The 13,775-nt window shown below is 39.3% G+C and overlaps 3 protein-coding genes across 3 annotated transcripts; 2 read left to right on the top strand and 1 right to left on the bottom strand.

Annotated features, from left to right (window-relative positions):
• Positions 1-2,619: 2,619 nt before the first annotated feature.
• On the top strand, positions 2,620-3,267 carry LOC6650550 (enhancer of split m4 protein). Its single transcript, XM_002074051.2, has one exon. It carries the CDS (start codon positions 2,693-2,695, stop codon positions 3,143-3,145), a length of 453 nt encoding a protein of 150 aa, XP_002074087.1. The 5' UTR covers positions 2,620-2,692; the 3' UTR covers positions 3,146-3,267.
• A 1,429-nt stretch (positions 3,268-4,696) lies between these two features.
• LOC6650549 (enhancer of split m3 protein) lies at positions 4,697-6,059 on the bottom strand. The gene has a single exon (XM_002074050.3). The coding sequence runs from the start codon at positions 5,843-5,845 to the stop codon at positions 5,174-5,176; it is 672 nt and encodes a 223-aa protein (XP_002074086.1). The 5' UTR covers positions 5,846-6,059; the 3' UTR covers positions 4,697-5,173.
• Positions 6,060-12,357: 6,298 nt separating this feature from the next.
• LOC6650159 (enhancer of split M2 protein) lies at positions 12,358-13,354 on the top strand. The gene has a single exon (XM_002074048.4). It carries the CDS (start codon positions 12,465-12,467, stop codon positions 13,158-13,160), a length of 696 nt encoding a protein of 231 aa, XP_002074084.4. The 5' UTR covers positions 12,358-12,464; the 3' UTR covers positions 13,161-13,354.
• The last annotated feature ends 421 nt before the right edge of the window (positions 13,355-13,775 follow it).

The raw sequence follows: 13,775 nt of genomic DNA, 5'->3' as shown, positions 1-13,775 counted from the left end.
TCTATTCTACTTCCAATAGCAATCAATCTGGTTATCCATTTTACTTCCAATAGCAATCAAAAACTTAAGTATTTGTTAAAAATGTTGAATATTTTTCCACAATTATGATTGTTGACCTCCTGATGGTGATGCCAATTAAATTAAGAATTAAGAAGCAAAAATAGAACAAAAAACTTTTTCCAAATCCAACAAAAAAAATTATGAAATTAAAATCATAGAAAGTTGAGAACATATAGACAGTTACACACAAAACCAAAGAATATAATCCTGTTTTGAATTGGCTTACTTTTTCGCTCTTAGCCATAATTTTCGTTTCAGTTGTGATTGAAAGACTCGAGTCAGGTAAACTGCAGAATGAATCGTCCAAAGCCATGTCGAAGTAGATGTTAGACCAATATACAGTCATGGTGCAATTGCTCAATTATGGCGGAACAATGCATGTAAATCTTCATATAATCTCAAGAAATGCAAACGTATAGGAGAGGTTTAGAAGAAAAGGTCAAAGGTTGTGCATTTTGTTTACAGTCATACAAAAAATAACTAATTATTTAATAACTTTCATATTTTGCCACTAAACATATATTTTACCTATAGACATGTTATTAGATTTAAGTTTCAAGTGAGATACAGAAGGGGATAATGAAACAAATTCATTGTTTTTCGTTTTATATATTATTAATGGATTTTTGTTAAAAATTTGGAATCGATTAATGGATTTTTGTGGGTTTTACAGCCTCTCAAAGTCGCAGTATCAAAACATATATCGACATGTGCTCGCCACTTTATGTGTGTTTTCGACTGGCCTTTGTTTAAGTTATCAGGATTCTCAGCTAAAAAAACTTGTCTAAAGTCCTTTAATTGTCTTATATTATTAAAAACAAGACCTAGAACTCATTATAGATTGAGGTTTATATCAACTATTCACATAATATATGTGCTAAACCAAACCTTCAATTAATTCTAATACCATTAGCTAACTTATCCCAGGGGGTCTTAGCTGTGAACTGAACCAGAAATTAGCACCAAAGGCTCTTGGATATGACATAATGTATATATAAAGACAATTAGATACTTTATCAAAAGGACAACATATGTGCTAGATTCAATAGGTTTCTCTTCTCTTGGTATCCTCCTACAGCATCTTAGATCATTTCAAAGAAATAACCACACCCAAAAGACAATCTGGTAATTATCACAAAAAAAAAAGAAGAGAAAAAACGCATCAACAACTGAAACGAACTGTTAACGCCAGCCTACTAGTTCTCACCCCAAGAAAAAAAGGGAATCTTAATTTGTCTCCTACAGAGACATAGCTCCAACAAAACACACAAAAAACTAAGAAAAAATTGGAAACCCAACTCACAGTTGAGCTCAAATATTTATGGCCAAAGTCAAAGGACTCACGCGCTATCACGTGTCCAACACAAGAAACCCAAAAAATAAAAGTAAAACTATAACCATGAAAAAATGAAAAGGACAAGCCAAACGCTCGCTGTGCGTGTGCTCCTCCTATTCCTCCTCCATCTCCTCACTCACGCTACTCCGCCTATTCCTTAATAAGGCTCAGACAGGGGATGGGACCCATCTTCTGCTAATTGTAAGCCATCAGTAAAGAAAAAAAAAAACCAAACCAAAAATGAAATTAAAAAGGAACGACAAGAAAAAATAACAACACACTAAAAATGAAATGCAACTCCTTCGAGTCTTTAAAATGCCTGACACGTATTTGTAGTCCTCCTCCGCTCCGCTCCGCTCTCCCCTTGGCCTATTCATCTTCAAGTCTCTCCCTCCATAGTATGCTCGTTTTCTTGGGTAACGCCTTCTCGACCTATACATTATGATAAATTTCAAATTACAGCGCATTTAAATCGTCTCTCGAATGTGTTTGCCTATTGAACTATGTGATCTGATGATCCTTTCGTCTGTCCCTGTCTCGTCCGTTAGACATTAATTGTTTAGTTCAAGTCGAGCGTTGAAAATTGAAAATATTCTCCCACGTCCCCGAAGCGATCCCTTCGATCCCTTGCACACGTGTTCAAAAAATCGAAAAGGGATTTCCATTTACGAGATAAGTGCAGCGCAGCAACAAAAACACATAAAAACCAAAAGTGATCAGCACAAAAAAAAAAAGAAAAAAAGATTCTTCTCCTTTTTTTTCTTCCCCCTACTCCTCTCCCCCGCTCCTCGCTCGTTCTCTTTCTCTCGATCAGTGTTGTTCAGTTGAAACTCTAAAAGGATCCTTCCCAAACTGTGGGAACTGGCCAAAAGTCTTGCTTCTCACGATCCTGCCGAAGGATAAAATTGCTATAGACCTGCTGCAGGTGCGAGGAGAGCAACACAACATGCCGTCACACTCCAACGCAGGCAGGTTAATGCACCGTCTGTCCGCCTGTCCCTTCGAATTTTAAAACACACCTGCCGTTTTTGTTGTTGCTTTGCTGTGTGTAAAGAGGATTTTCTGTGCTACCCGAGACGGGGATCGAGATCCGAACGAAACACGTATCCTTGTACTTTCCCACACTTTGCCTTGCCGGTACCTGCTAGCGTTTGTGGCTGGGGTTTTTTTTGTGTTTTGTTTTGTTTCGAGTCCTGTGCCAGAGTATAAAAGGCCCAGCGTTTCGAGGATCAGACATCATTCGAGCTCAACGCTTCGTACAGTAAACAACTCAACTCAACTAAAACACAAGCAAATATGTGCCAGAACACAATCAACAACAACACCAACACCATGACTGCCATCAAATCGAACAAGAAGCTGTCTTACAGCGTCAAGAAACTCCTGCAAAAGATCTTCAAGCAGCAAGCCGAGAAGGAGGAGCAACAGAACTACATCAACTCCAAGAAGGCCAGCTCATTGGAATCTCTGGAATCCATTGAAAATAGCCGCAATGCTGATCTGGAAAACGCATCCATTGAATCCTTCGAGAACGAAGCCAATGAACGTCTCTCCGCCTCTTGCGACATGGAGGACTACGAAATGGAGCAAATGCCCACAGTTCCAGTTCACTTTGTGCGCACTGCCCATGGTACCTTCTTCTGGACAGCCGCCTCCGATCTGCCAGCCGACAATGATCTCATCGAGCCACTCTACTGCAGCACCTCAAACGAAATTGCAGTGCCACAGGATCGTTGGGTTCAGGCCTAAGTGACCTCCACATCCACATCGGTCGTCCAAACAAACGTCTTCCAAACCAGCTTTAATTCGTCTTCCGTTAATTGATAAACAATTAACATGCAAGCCGCAAACAAAAAATACTATTTACTCAACAAAAAAGAAAAGCTTTAGAAAAATTTGTGATAAATTTTTTTTATTAAACATTTTTTATATACATACATAATAATACAAAATACAAAAAATCAACAAAAACACAAAACACAAAATCTCTTCTTTATTTCTCTACAATTTTCAGCCACATTTGTTAATTAACCCTGACTCATTCGAAATTGGGTAAAAGGTTAATCTACCTCAATTTAATCTGTGAGACCTTTTTTCGTTATGGTCCCTTACATTGTTGTCTTATTATTTATCAGTTTACCTGCTTCCAGCAGGTAGCAATGTTTAGGATTATCTTTTAGGGGTTGCTGCCAACCAGTTCTCAATGTGATCGCAGGTAGGAGACAACGATGATGATGATGATCAACAAGCGAGATGATCAACAGGCAGCACAAAAAGAGGGATCCAATTAGATTGTGTTGGATCTGGTTTCCGTATCGGGTGCTAATAGGAAGCTTTGAAGATCAAGTCAAACGATTATTAAGCCAGTCGTAACAGTAGCCGAAAAAAACAAAAAAAAAAGAAATGCTCTTTTAATTACTTTATAAACAAAAATAGTTCATTATAGTGAGTGAAAGTCTATGTAATATGTGCACTAAGGTCTGAGCACGTATTCGCTTATCATTGTCATATCAAAATGATAACAAGTCACGTGCTCTTTGAATTTAAAGGGAATTTTTGCTAAATATTAGTGATATACATATAGTTTCAATCGATTGTCTACAAACAAACTACTTCATTCAGTAATTCTAGCGCCTGCCATTCAGTTTATTAACATTAGGTTTCAGTGATTTTAAGTGATTCATACAAATTATTGGTTATTTAACGCCTATCAGTTTATTCTATATTTATGGCTATCAATATCTGTCAAGTTAGGCCAATATATGGGATAGCTAACATTCTCCTAGTGTTTTCCAAGTCCATAAACATTTCTATTGATTAGAGATATATCTTAATTTCACAATAAGTGGTCCACAATCTTCAATAAAACATCTCTCAGTATTGCTTCTTCATACAAAGATGTAATTTTATTTATTTCTGTAAAGTTAAACTAGAATATATAACTATCCACATGTTTAAAAGACTTTTTAAGTCTAATATAACTTAGTTTCATCAATTTCTCTGAAGTTATTTTATCCCTCCGTCTATATATAAGAGATCTATCAGTTAAAAATATTTGATTTAATCAATTTGACATAAGTTATTCCACATTTTTGGCTATATATATGAGCAGTTCACACGTTTTCAAGAATTTTCCAAGACTAAAATAATTTGATTTCTTAACTAGAACAAAATTTTCTTCTTTAAAAATTGCGCCACAAGTTCTAATTAGAATTCATAAAAAATCCATCCAAATCCAAATCCATTCCATTCATTTCATGCTGAAATCTAAAAAATATTCAATAAGTTGTGTTGAGGCGATTTGATTTTTCTCTTTTTATATTTTATTTGCATTTTTATGTTTTGTTCTGTTCAACTGATAAATTAACATTTATAAATTATTTAAAGCTTAATTTTTAATTCTATTTCTATACATATACATAATTGGGATATAAAATATGCAATTAGGAAACATTTGATTATTATTATTTATGATTTTTGTTTTTTAGGAAATCGAATGATCGTCTCGTACTATATCACAGTTCAGAAAAGAAATCATTTACAATTTAATAATAAATTTAAAAATACTAAAAATATTTCATAATTAATAATAAGTAAAGAAAAACAAATTCAAATATGAACCCATAATTGGATGGGTTTCAATTTGTTGATTTTACTTTGGAAGACAACAGATTTTGTTGGTTTGTTGGTTGTTTTGATTAATAGCCATTTTGGGAATACTAAATGATAATTAACATCTAGATCTAGATTTACCGATGGGAACAGGATTTAGGTATTTTACCAAGGCCGCCAGACAGGCTCCGATGCACCAGATTCATTTGACGTCACGGAGGCCGTCTCGGATAGACCTGTCCCATCCACTGAGGTCACATCGATCAGTTCATCCTTGCCGACTAAATAGGCACTGTAACTAGCTGCGGCTGCAGCGGCGGCGGCACCGTAATCACCAAGTAATGGAAAGGCCAAACGACCAGACGAAAAACCGACGGCAGGCAGAGATCTCTGGGGTTGTTGTTGTTGCTGTTGCAACAATTGAGTTTGCAACTCAATCAGACGCGTCGATAGAAACTTCATAATCTTGCGACCAATCTCATCAGTTTGTTGGGTCTGTAGCAAAACCTGAGTAATCTGATCAGCCGCATGGACATAGCCCGAACGAAAGGACTCGACATGGGCGGTACTTGAGCTGGCATCGCTGCCAGTATTTATGATGGCTCCCTGCAGTGATAATCCACCGCGCTGCTTCAATTTGCGCATATGATCCACAGTCAGCTCAAGGATGTCTGCCTTTTCCAATCGTGTGACATGTTCGCCCTCCTGCTGCAGACACTCGACCATCAGATCCTTGAGATCGTCCAGACACTTGTTGATCCTGGCACGACGTTTGCGTTCGAGCAGAGGTTTCATCACCTTCCGATACTGATACGTCTTGGACATCTCCATGACCATTTTTTTTCTTTGTTTATCAGTTTACCATTAAAGATTTGTAGTTTTGTGTTTTATTTAAATTTAGTTTTCTGCTTTTTTTCCGCCGTTTTACTTAATACACATTTTATCACGTCAATTTCTTTGGGGAGGGCGTGTTTTTTGTTTTTGGCGGTTTGCTTCGGTTGCGCATGCGTTGCGCTCGCGTTTTGTGTTGCGTTCAACAGGCGGCACGTTTATGAAATGAGTGGCAAACAAGTTCCCAGAGTTACTTTTATACGACGCTCGCTTCGACGCTGCTGGCTCGCCTTGCCACGGGCTCCCGCATCGGCATCGAGATCGCTCACACACACACACACATACACAGACCTACCCATACCCTTACAGTTACCCATACACACAGTGGTTGCAATTGTGGTGGCATTCGGAACCTCGCACTCGGTAGCTTGACGGCGCGTTCGTTCGCCCAAAAAGAGAGGCTACTGTAAGTGAGAGTTGGGGGGAGGTTGGCACTACTAAACTGGTGAGGGTAATTCGGGCACAGTGGCCTATATATCCAAGAAACGGATGAAATATATAGTGCCAAGATCAAGCAAAATGAAGAACATAGTAATCTTGGCTCTAACTCTTATATTCCTTGAAATCTAGTTGACCATATAGACATATAGACGAACATATCAATAAATGGCGTTGAATCTTTGATTTTTTAGTCTTTTTTTAAATTAAATTTCTAGTGTTAGACATTAAAATACACAAATATGAGCTCCGGAATGGAGTCTGAATTCGTGCAACTGAATGAGACTCGTCGTGGGATCTATAATGCCATCCAGTTTCTAAATGATGAAAGCTTTTCGAGGCGAATGAGAAGTCTGTTAATGCAGTACGAGGCATCCGTACGCGAATCATTTGATACGGCCAGGCAATGTCCGTTGCAAAGTCGCAAAATGGCCCGGATAATCAGCGGACTTACCGAGATTATATATACTATGTCACGTGGTAAACAGATGTATCGTCATTATTGTGAGAGTATGTGCAACATTGTGGCATATTATATATCCTGCGAGCTTTGCGCCGCACAGGAGCAAGTCGAGTCAGAGGAATCAATTGTGGAGCGCATTAAAATTCCCCTACAAACGTATGTGAATCAGGATACTAAGCATTGGTTAAGGACTTTTGTTGCCATACCAATGATTTTTAATCGAACTGATATTATGACAGAGCTGTACGGAACATTTTTATTTCCCCAATGGGACAAAAATGTAAAAATAGTCCAAGTCGAATTGGAGGATAAAATTTACATTCAATACATACTTGTTTTCTATCAATGGCAATCTCTCATGTCTGACGAAGCGAAAAGAGAGAAAATTATGGAATTTGCCGATAAATTTATGCGTCCTTCACGATCATTGGCCTTAAATCAAATCTATGTGGAATATTTACCCAAATATAGTGCCAGAAGTACGGCAACTCGATATATTTTAGAGCATTTGAAGCAGACAACTTGTCGGAATCTGCAAGTGGTTAGCAAGGTGGACAATCGCATGCCGTTGACCCGAGGTGAAGAGGTAATAACCCCCGATAAGGAAGAATTTGTCCCGCAACCAGCACTAAAAATGTTCTATAACCCAACTCCACCCTCAAGTCCAAGTCAAGAGATTGAGTTGCCTTCAACCGATCAGCCTGCAAGCTTGCCTGGTTCGGAAATTGACTGTGATTCTATAACTTGTCATTGTTCTGTTTCTTCTACAACACATACAAGAAATCCATCCCATGAAAGTGTGCAAATAGACGAAGAGATGAGTTCGGATGACAAATCCACTTGCGTTCTATATTCGGCAACTCAGTTGCCAGAAGACGAGTCATTGAGCATAAAGTTTATTTATCCTGTCCAGCCAAATTTTCACGCCTCTAGCAGCAGCGAAAGTTTAGCCAAACATCGCGTAGACTGTGAGAAAATCAGTCCTCTTTCATCGTTCGAAACTCTCAGGTGGCATGCAGGGGAAAGGCTCTTAATCGCCTCCAATGCCACTCGCACTCCTTCCGCTGATCTAATTGATTTTAGCAAACTCGAGAAAAAAGCACGCAATTTTGAATTTAAGCGACAAAAGTTCGTCAAGTTGGGCAAAGCGCATAACAAATTCTACAAGGATCTGATGAGTCTGCAACGTAAAAATCTGCGCAATCTTCAAGAGGAACAGCAATTGCAAATGATTAGACAGGCTACCAAAAGATCACAACAACTGCGAGCCCTAAATGATAAGAGACGTTGTGAAGCCAAGCAATTGGAGCATCATTTGGCAGCCATAAGAAGGTGAATAAAAGCTATCTTAAGGTTTTCGATCATTATTTTATTTTGTTGGGTTAATAACACTATGCGTCCCACTGTGCGGGCTCGCTCTTTTGGTTTGCGCCCAAAGTGAGCGAGAGAGTGTGTGCTCTGGCGTGCGTCCTCTTCAATTGATTGCTGGTAGGGAGCCTAAAGTTCGGATTTGGATCTCCTTTAGCTCTCTTGTTGTTGGGTCTTGATCTGCGCGTGGCTCTCAGTCGGAGAGCTGCCGTTACTCTCTCTCTCTCTTTCTCGCTCGCCTTCTTTGTCGATCTCTTTCTTGCCTTTGCCCATGTCATACTTATTGTCAATGATGACAGTTGCGCTGTTGGCTCCCATTCGTTCGGGAGAGCCAAATGAGAGCGACAGAGAGAGCGAGATAGGGAGAGCAAGAGAGATGGGGGATCCAAAAACTATATGTATCCATGTGTGTGTGTGTGTGTCTGTGTGTATTTGTGCCTACTTTACGAGACCGTGGGAAACAGATTTGTCGTGTGTTTCCCACACGTTGGACGGATGGCTGGATTGTGATGCGATCCGATGGATTGCTGAAATGTTGTTGATGTTGTTGGTGTTGCTGCTGGTTGGTTGGTTTGTCGGTCGCTCGGTCGGTCTATTGGACTGTTGCTTGGTTGAGGGGGGGCCTTTAACTCGCGCAATTATGTCGCATGCTTGGCTGATGATGATGACTGCGACAACTACATACATATACAAACAGATACACATACAGATACATACATACATACAAGAGCAACAAAATGCGTTCACTGTAGGCTTCGACTTTTCGTTGAAGCGTATCGATTAAAGTGTAACAGTTTTTCTGTGGGATTCCAAAAAGAAAATAATACATTTTGCATAGCAAAATCTAACTGAGTGTGTTTGCTGTTGTTATCGCCCCATATACCCAACACATCCGGTTGTCGTTCTAAGATGTGTGTGTGTGTGTTTTTTTCCTCTTTTTTTTTAAATATTTTTTATTTTCGCTGATCTCAGGGCTACCACAACATTCTTTGAATGGGTACTGTGTATATAATTTGTTGCCAGCAATATGACACTTGTGCTTGGACGCCTTTGTATACACACACACACACAGAGACAACTTTATACCCTTCTCCCTTGTCTCCTGTTTGTTGTTGTATTTTGCCTGACTCGACAGTTCCCATGATGCTGCAGAATCTTTCAGTTTATTTGTTTTTTGCCCATGACTTCCGTTAGCCATTTCGCTTGGTCTTAGCTGTGGCGTTTATGTTGTGCTAACGACAGCAACACCAACAATCAGTAAACCAGCATCGCCATCGCCATCTCCAATTTGTGGCGTTGTGGCATTGCCTCAGCTTTCAAGATGTCTCAACTTTCAACTTTGTTGTCACACGTGGCGTATGAATAATGTGGCATATGCAAAATCACCGACACCGGCAAACAGCAACATCACTAACAATCACCAGAGTCAAGCCACAAACCATTTTCGACTAACCTCAATGCACACTAATTGCTTGTCATATATATATGTATGTATATATATATATATTTAGATATCTATGTATGTGTTTGTATGCATTAACTTTTGCACAAAACTTGTTGCCATCTCACAAAGTCGTGTGAACCAAAAGCTAAAAAGCCAAATACTTGCTGATGGGTTAGGAAAAAATATAGCGAAATAACATATTTCAATATGAAAGTGCAGATACTCTTCTTTAAAAAGCATTCCCATTGAATTTGGTCAAAAAACTCTGTAATAAAGGAATCGCCCTCTAAAGTATGCAGCAGATAATTTAAAAATCTCATTTTTACAAAACTAGAAGAACTCAATGGGACATTTTAAGTGATTTTCAAAAATAATTTTTGCATATATGTATAGCTATTGCTTTTTTTTGACCAACTAGTAATTAATTATTTTCCACAACTTTTCTCAATAATAAGACCACAAAAAAATCAAACTTTTTCGGAGTGATTATAGTTACAAAGCTAGTTGCTTGTAAGCCCAATTTCTTTGACTGATCTGATAATTGAGATTCTATAATAACTAGAAACCTTAAAGATCCATGAATAATAATAAGTTTAGTTTACTAAATTCTAATGGCCGAAAAATATATAGAGTATACACAAAAATGAGCTAACAAACACACAGACACATGGATATAGCAACTCTTTTGACTTGTTGGTCTGTCCTCCAAGTCCAATCGTCTACCTATAAGGCGCGAGCCCAGGCGCATGCTTGGCTCAGTCAAGTCGGACAGACTCAGCAATTGTAGTCATAGAGTCGAAGTTGGATTCAGTCGCTTTCAATTTAGCAAACGTGCAGTTCAAAGATAGGCGCTGATTGGGGGCAAATGTGCGGGGCAAGCAACCCAACAACCAGCACCAACGAACGGGCCAAGACGAAGCGACATGCTGCTGAGAGTTCAAGATTAATAGCTACGATGGAGACGACGGACGGTGGAAAGACTCCCAAGCAAAGGCAGTAGAAGCAGCAGCAGCAGCAGCAGCAGCAACAACAGCAACGGCAACAACATGGCTAAAGCGACTTGCTAGCATTCATTGCAGGCGTGCGGTGCACACGCGATTGGCACGAGTTTGTTGCTTTTTGGCCCCTGGCTTGGCAAACCGTTCCGACTAGTTGTACGATAGAGTGTGGGAAACTGGCCAGGACTAGGAGTGTTGCTGCTGCATCTTTAAATCAGGTCATGGCCTCATTAGATCTCCGTTTTCCCCCTCTCGTCTTTTGTGTTTCTTCCTTTTCTTTAGCAGTTTGAGCGTGTGAACCACAACAACATGTCATAATCCCTCGTCTTGAGTTGGTCCCACGATAGTAACCAAGTACCCGAAAATTCCCTTAACAAAATGAACTTATCAGTGCCAGGGCTCAGAGCCTTGATTATAAATGACAACAAACAGGCGAACAAGTAGCAATAACAGCTGCTCGAAAAAAAAAACAACTACACTACAACAACTCAAAATAAAACACCAAATCACAAGAAAGGAAACAAAACAACCAAAAACCCAAGTGAAATTCTTATAAGCCCTTTCCCACACTCGCAAAGACGTCGACGTCGTCGATGATGACGATGACGACGCCTGCGCCAGGACGGAAATGCATACAGGGTCTTAGTTGAAAAGGTCTATCGGGCAACAGGTGCATCACATTCCCTCCATACAAACCGTGGGACTACGTCTCTGGCTATTGTATGTGCCGCTGCCGCTGCTGCTGCTGGTGATGGTGCTGCCGGCTGGACAACTATGTTTTACTACTGGGCTCCAGCTCCGGCTCTTGTACCGTGTGAATGTGGAAACAAAGTCAGTCGTGCATACATGACGAACAGGGCCATGTACAGTGGTATGAATTGCATTTTCTACTTCTTAATATACATTTCGCAATTGCATGAAATAGCCACACAAATAAAACTGATGTTTAGTTAGGGATAATCAGTTAACATAAATGTAGCAGCATTATAATAATGTTTTTGAGATGTTAGAAGAGTTTTAAATGGGGTTTTTAGTTCTCATTGCACTTATTTAGAAATACATTTGCACTTACTCTAAAGACCCGTATCTCTAAAACTCTTTTGAAAACTCACACTTTGAGTTTTTGAAAAGAGAAATAATTTAACTTATTTGTAATGTTCTTAAAAATATTTGTTAATTAATTTTAAAAGTCTTTTTAATTGATTTTATTCGTCATATTTCCAAAGTTCTAAGCACAATAGAAAATATTAGATATAAATAGAGAATAGAGAATTCAAAAGATAGTTCTCAATAGATATTAGATCTTATCTTTTGTCACTTCCGAGTCTATATATTAGAAGATATTTCATATATTAGAACCATATTTCATGCATCCATTGCCACACTGTGCCAGGTTTTGTTGTAGTCGTCGTCTACCTGCAACCCAAAAACTCATCAAGGCGGCCCTTGTACGTGCATGGGAAAAGTACACACAACGAACAAGAAGAAGCAGCAAAAGAAGAAGAAGAAGAAGAGGAGAAGAGCTTACTTCGGTGGATTCCTGTTGGAATTTATTTGGGAAATACAAGTCAGAGTGTGTCTGTGTGTGTGTGTGTGTGTGAGAGGTGCACTCAAATTTCGTACGGTGCTTGTGGCTGGTTACTCGTGAGATCAGCAGCGATTTCACTCTTGACTGGCCATTGGCAGCAGAGCAGAGCAGCGCTGCGCAGCAACAGCGGGTCATATATAAATATGAGCGGCAATTGGCGCAGCAGCATCAGTAAACGATCAACACTGGCGAGGTGCGCACACGCAACGCTCGCTGCATATAAAGAAACACGAACAACAACAACAGCAACATAAAAAGCTTTCAACATGTATGTGGATACGAAAAATTTAACGGCAGCTAGCACCATGGCCCAACAGCAACAACAACAACAACAACAGCAACCGGCAGCAACAACTTTACCTAAGAATCAGATGAGACGTATGCGAAAAGTATGGCAACCATTGAAACGCCTACTCACAGTGGGTGGCAAGGGACGACCCACTCAACTTACACTCGTACATCCCAACAATGTGGATCTCAACAATACACAACAACAGCAACCACAACAACAGCAACATCATCTGCAGCTAGAGGAATTTACTGATGATGAAAGCAAAACAACTTTGGAGCTAGATGCATCTTCCATATCATTATCTCCATTGCTGTTATCATCACCCTCAGATAAGATAGTGGAGCAAGTTGTTGATCTGACACCACCGCCCAATACGCCCACATTGATCAGCAGTGTCTATGTGGAAAAGGTGTCAATTAACCAAGGCTGTGGATCTTGCCAACATGGACGCAACTGCCAGCACACACATCATCAGACTCAGTCCCAGCCTCATCCTCAGCAAAGCAATGGCCAATCATCAGCGTGGGATCATTTGCCATTGCCATTGCAATACATAAGCACCGATAATGGCACATTCTTTTGGGCCAATACCCAGGAGCGAGTGGACGATGATCTGTTGCATGCCTGGCTATGTCAGAGCTTTAGTCAATTGCCTGGCACACTTTGTTAAGAGTAATCCCCGCACCCAAGCAACCAACTAACCAACCAACCAGAGATCTCATTTTTTTTTTGTTTGGGGGAAGGGAGTTCCCCCAAAACAATAATTGTAATTGCCTTATTTTGTTTGTTTATTCACACCAATTTATTTATTTATTTTTCCCCCAACTTGCGCAATATTTACTTTCATTCATGTGATATTAATTTGCATATAAAATAAAACTATTGTACAATATATAATATGATAATATGAAAACGAAAGCTCAATTGTTCATGGGTTTTTTGGTAAACATTTGGGATAAAGTTTCCTATCAAAAGTAAGATAAGAATGTATATTAGATGGGGACATTATATAGAATATAATTATTGCTAAAGTACTTCCGCTTTAGTAGTTAACGTTGCTGCCAATTTAATTAGTTTCATTTTCCAATGGAGTAATACTTTCTTTTAATAAGAGGTCAGTTTGATGAATATGGACAAAGAAAGTGTCCTAGTTTTTAGCTCTGATTAGTGGGAGAAAAAAGAAAAACTGTGCAAAAGCTTCTCAGTTTCGGAATTAATTTCTCAAAGGAAACTAATTATAGAGCAAATTTTGAGACTTCTTCGTCAGCACTCTTCTTTTAGTGAT

Source organism: Drosophila willistoni, chromosome 3R (assembly GCF_018902025.1).
Source record: "Drosophila willistoni isolate 14030-0811.24 chromosome 3R, UCI_dwil_1.1, whole genome shotgun sequence".
NCBI lineage: Eukaryota > Metazoa > Arthropoda > Insecta > Diptera > Drosophilidae > Drosophila > Drosophila willistoni.
The sequence above is the reverse complement of the archived record's forward strand: the minus strand, read 5'-3'. Positions and strand labels throughout refer to the sequence as shown.

Bases quoted from the DNA above. Each gene is read 5' to 3' on its own strand.
- LOC6650550 (XM_002074051.2), top strand. From the start codon at position 2,693: ATGTGCCAGAACACAATCAACAACAACACCAACACCATGACTGCCATC.
- LOC6650549 (XM_002074050.3), bottom strand. From the start codon at position 5,845: ATGGTCATGGAGATGTCCAAGACGTATCAGTATCGGAAGGTGATGAAA.
- LOC6650159 (XM_002074048.4), top strand. From the start codon at position 12,465: ATGTATGTGGATACGAAAAATTTAACGGCAGCTAGCACCATGGCCCAA.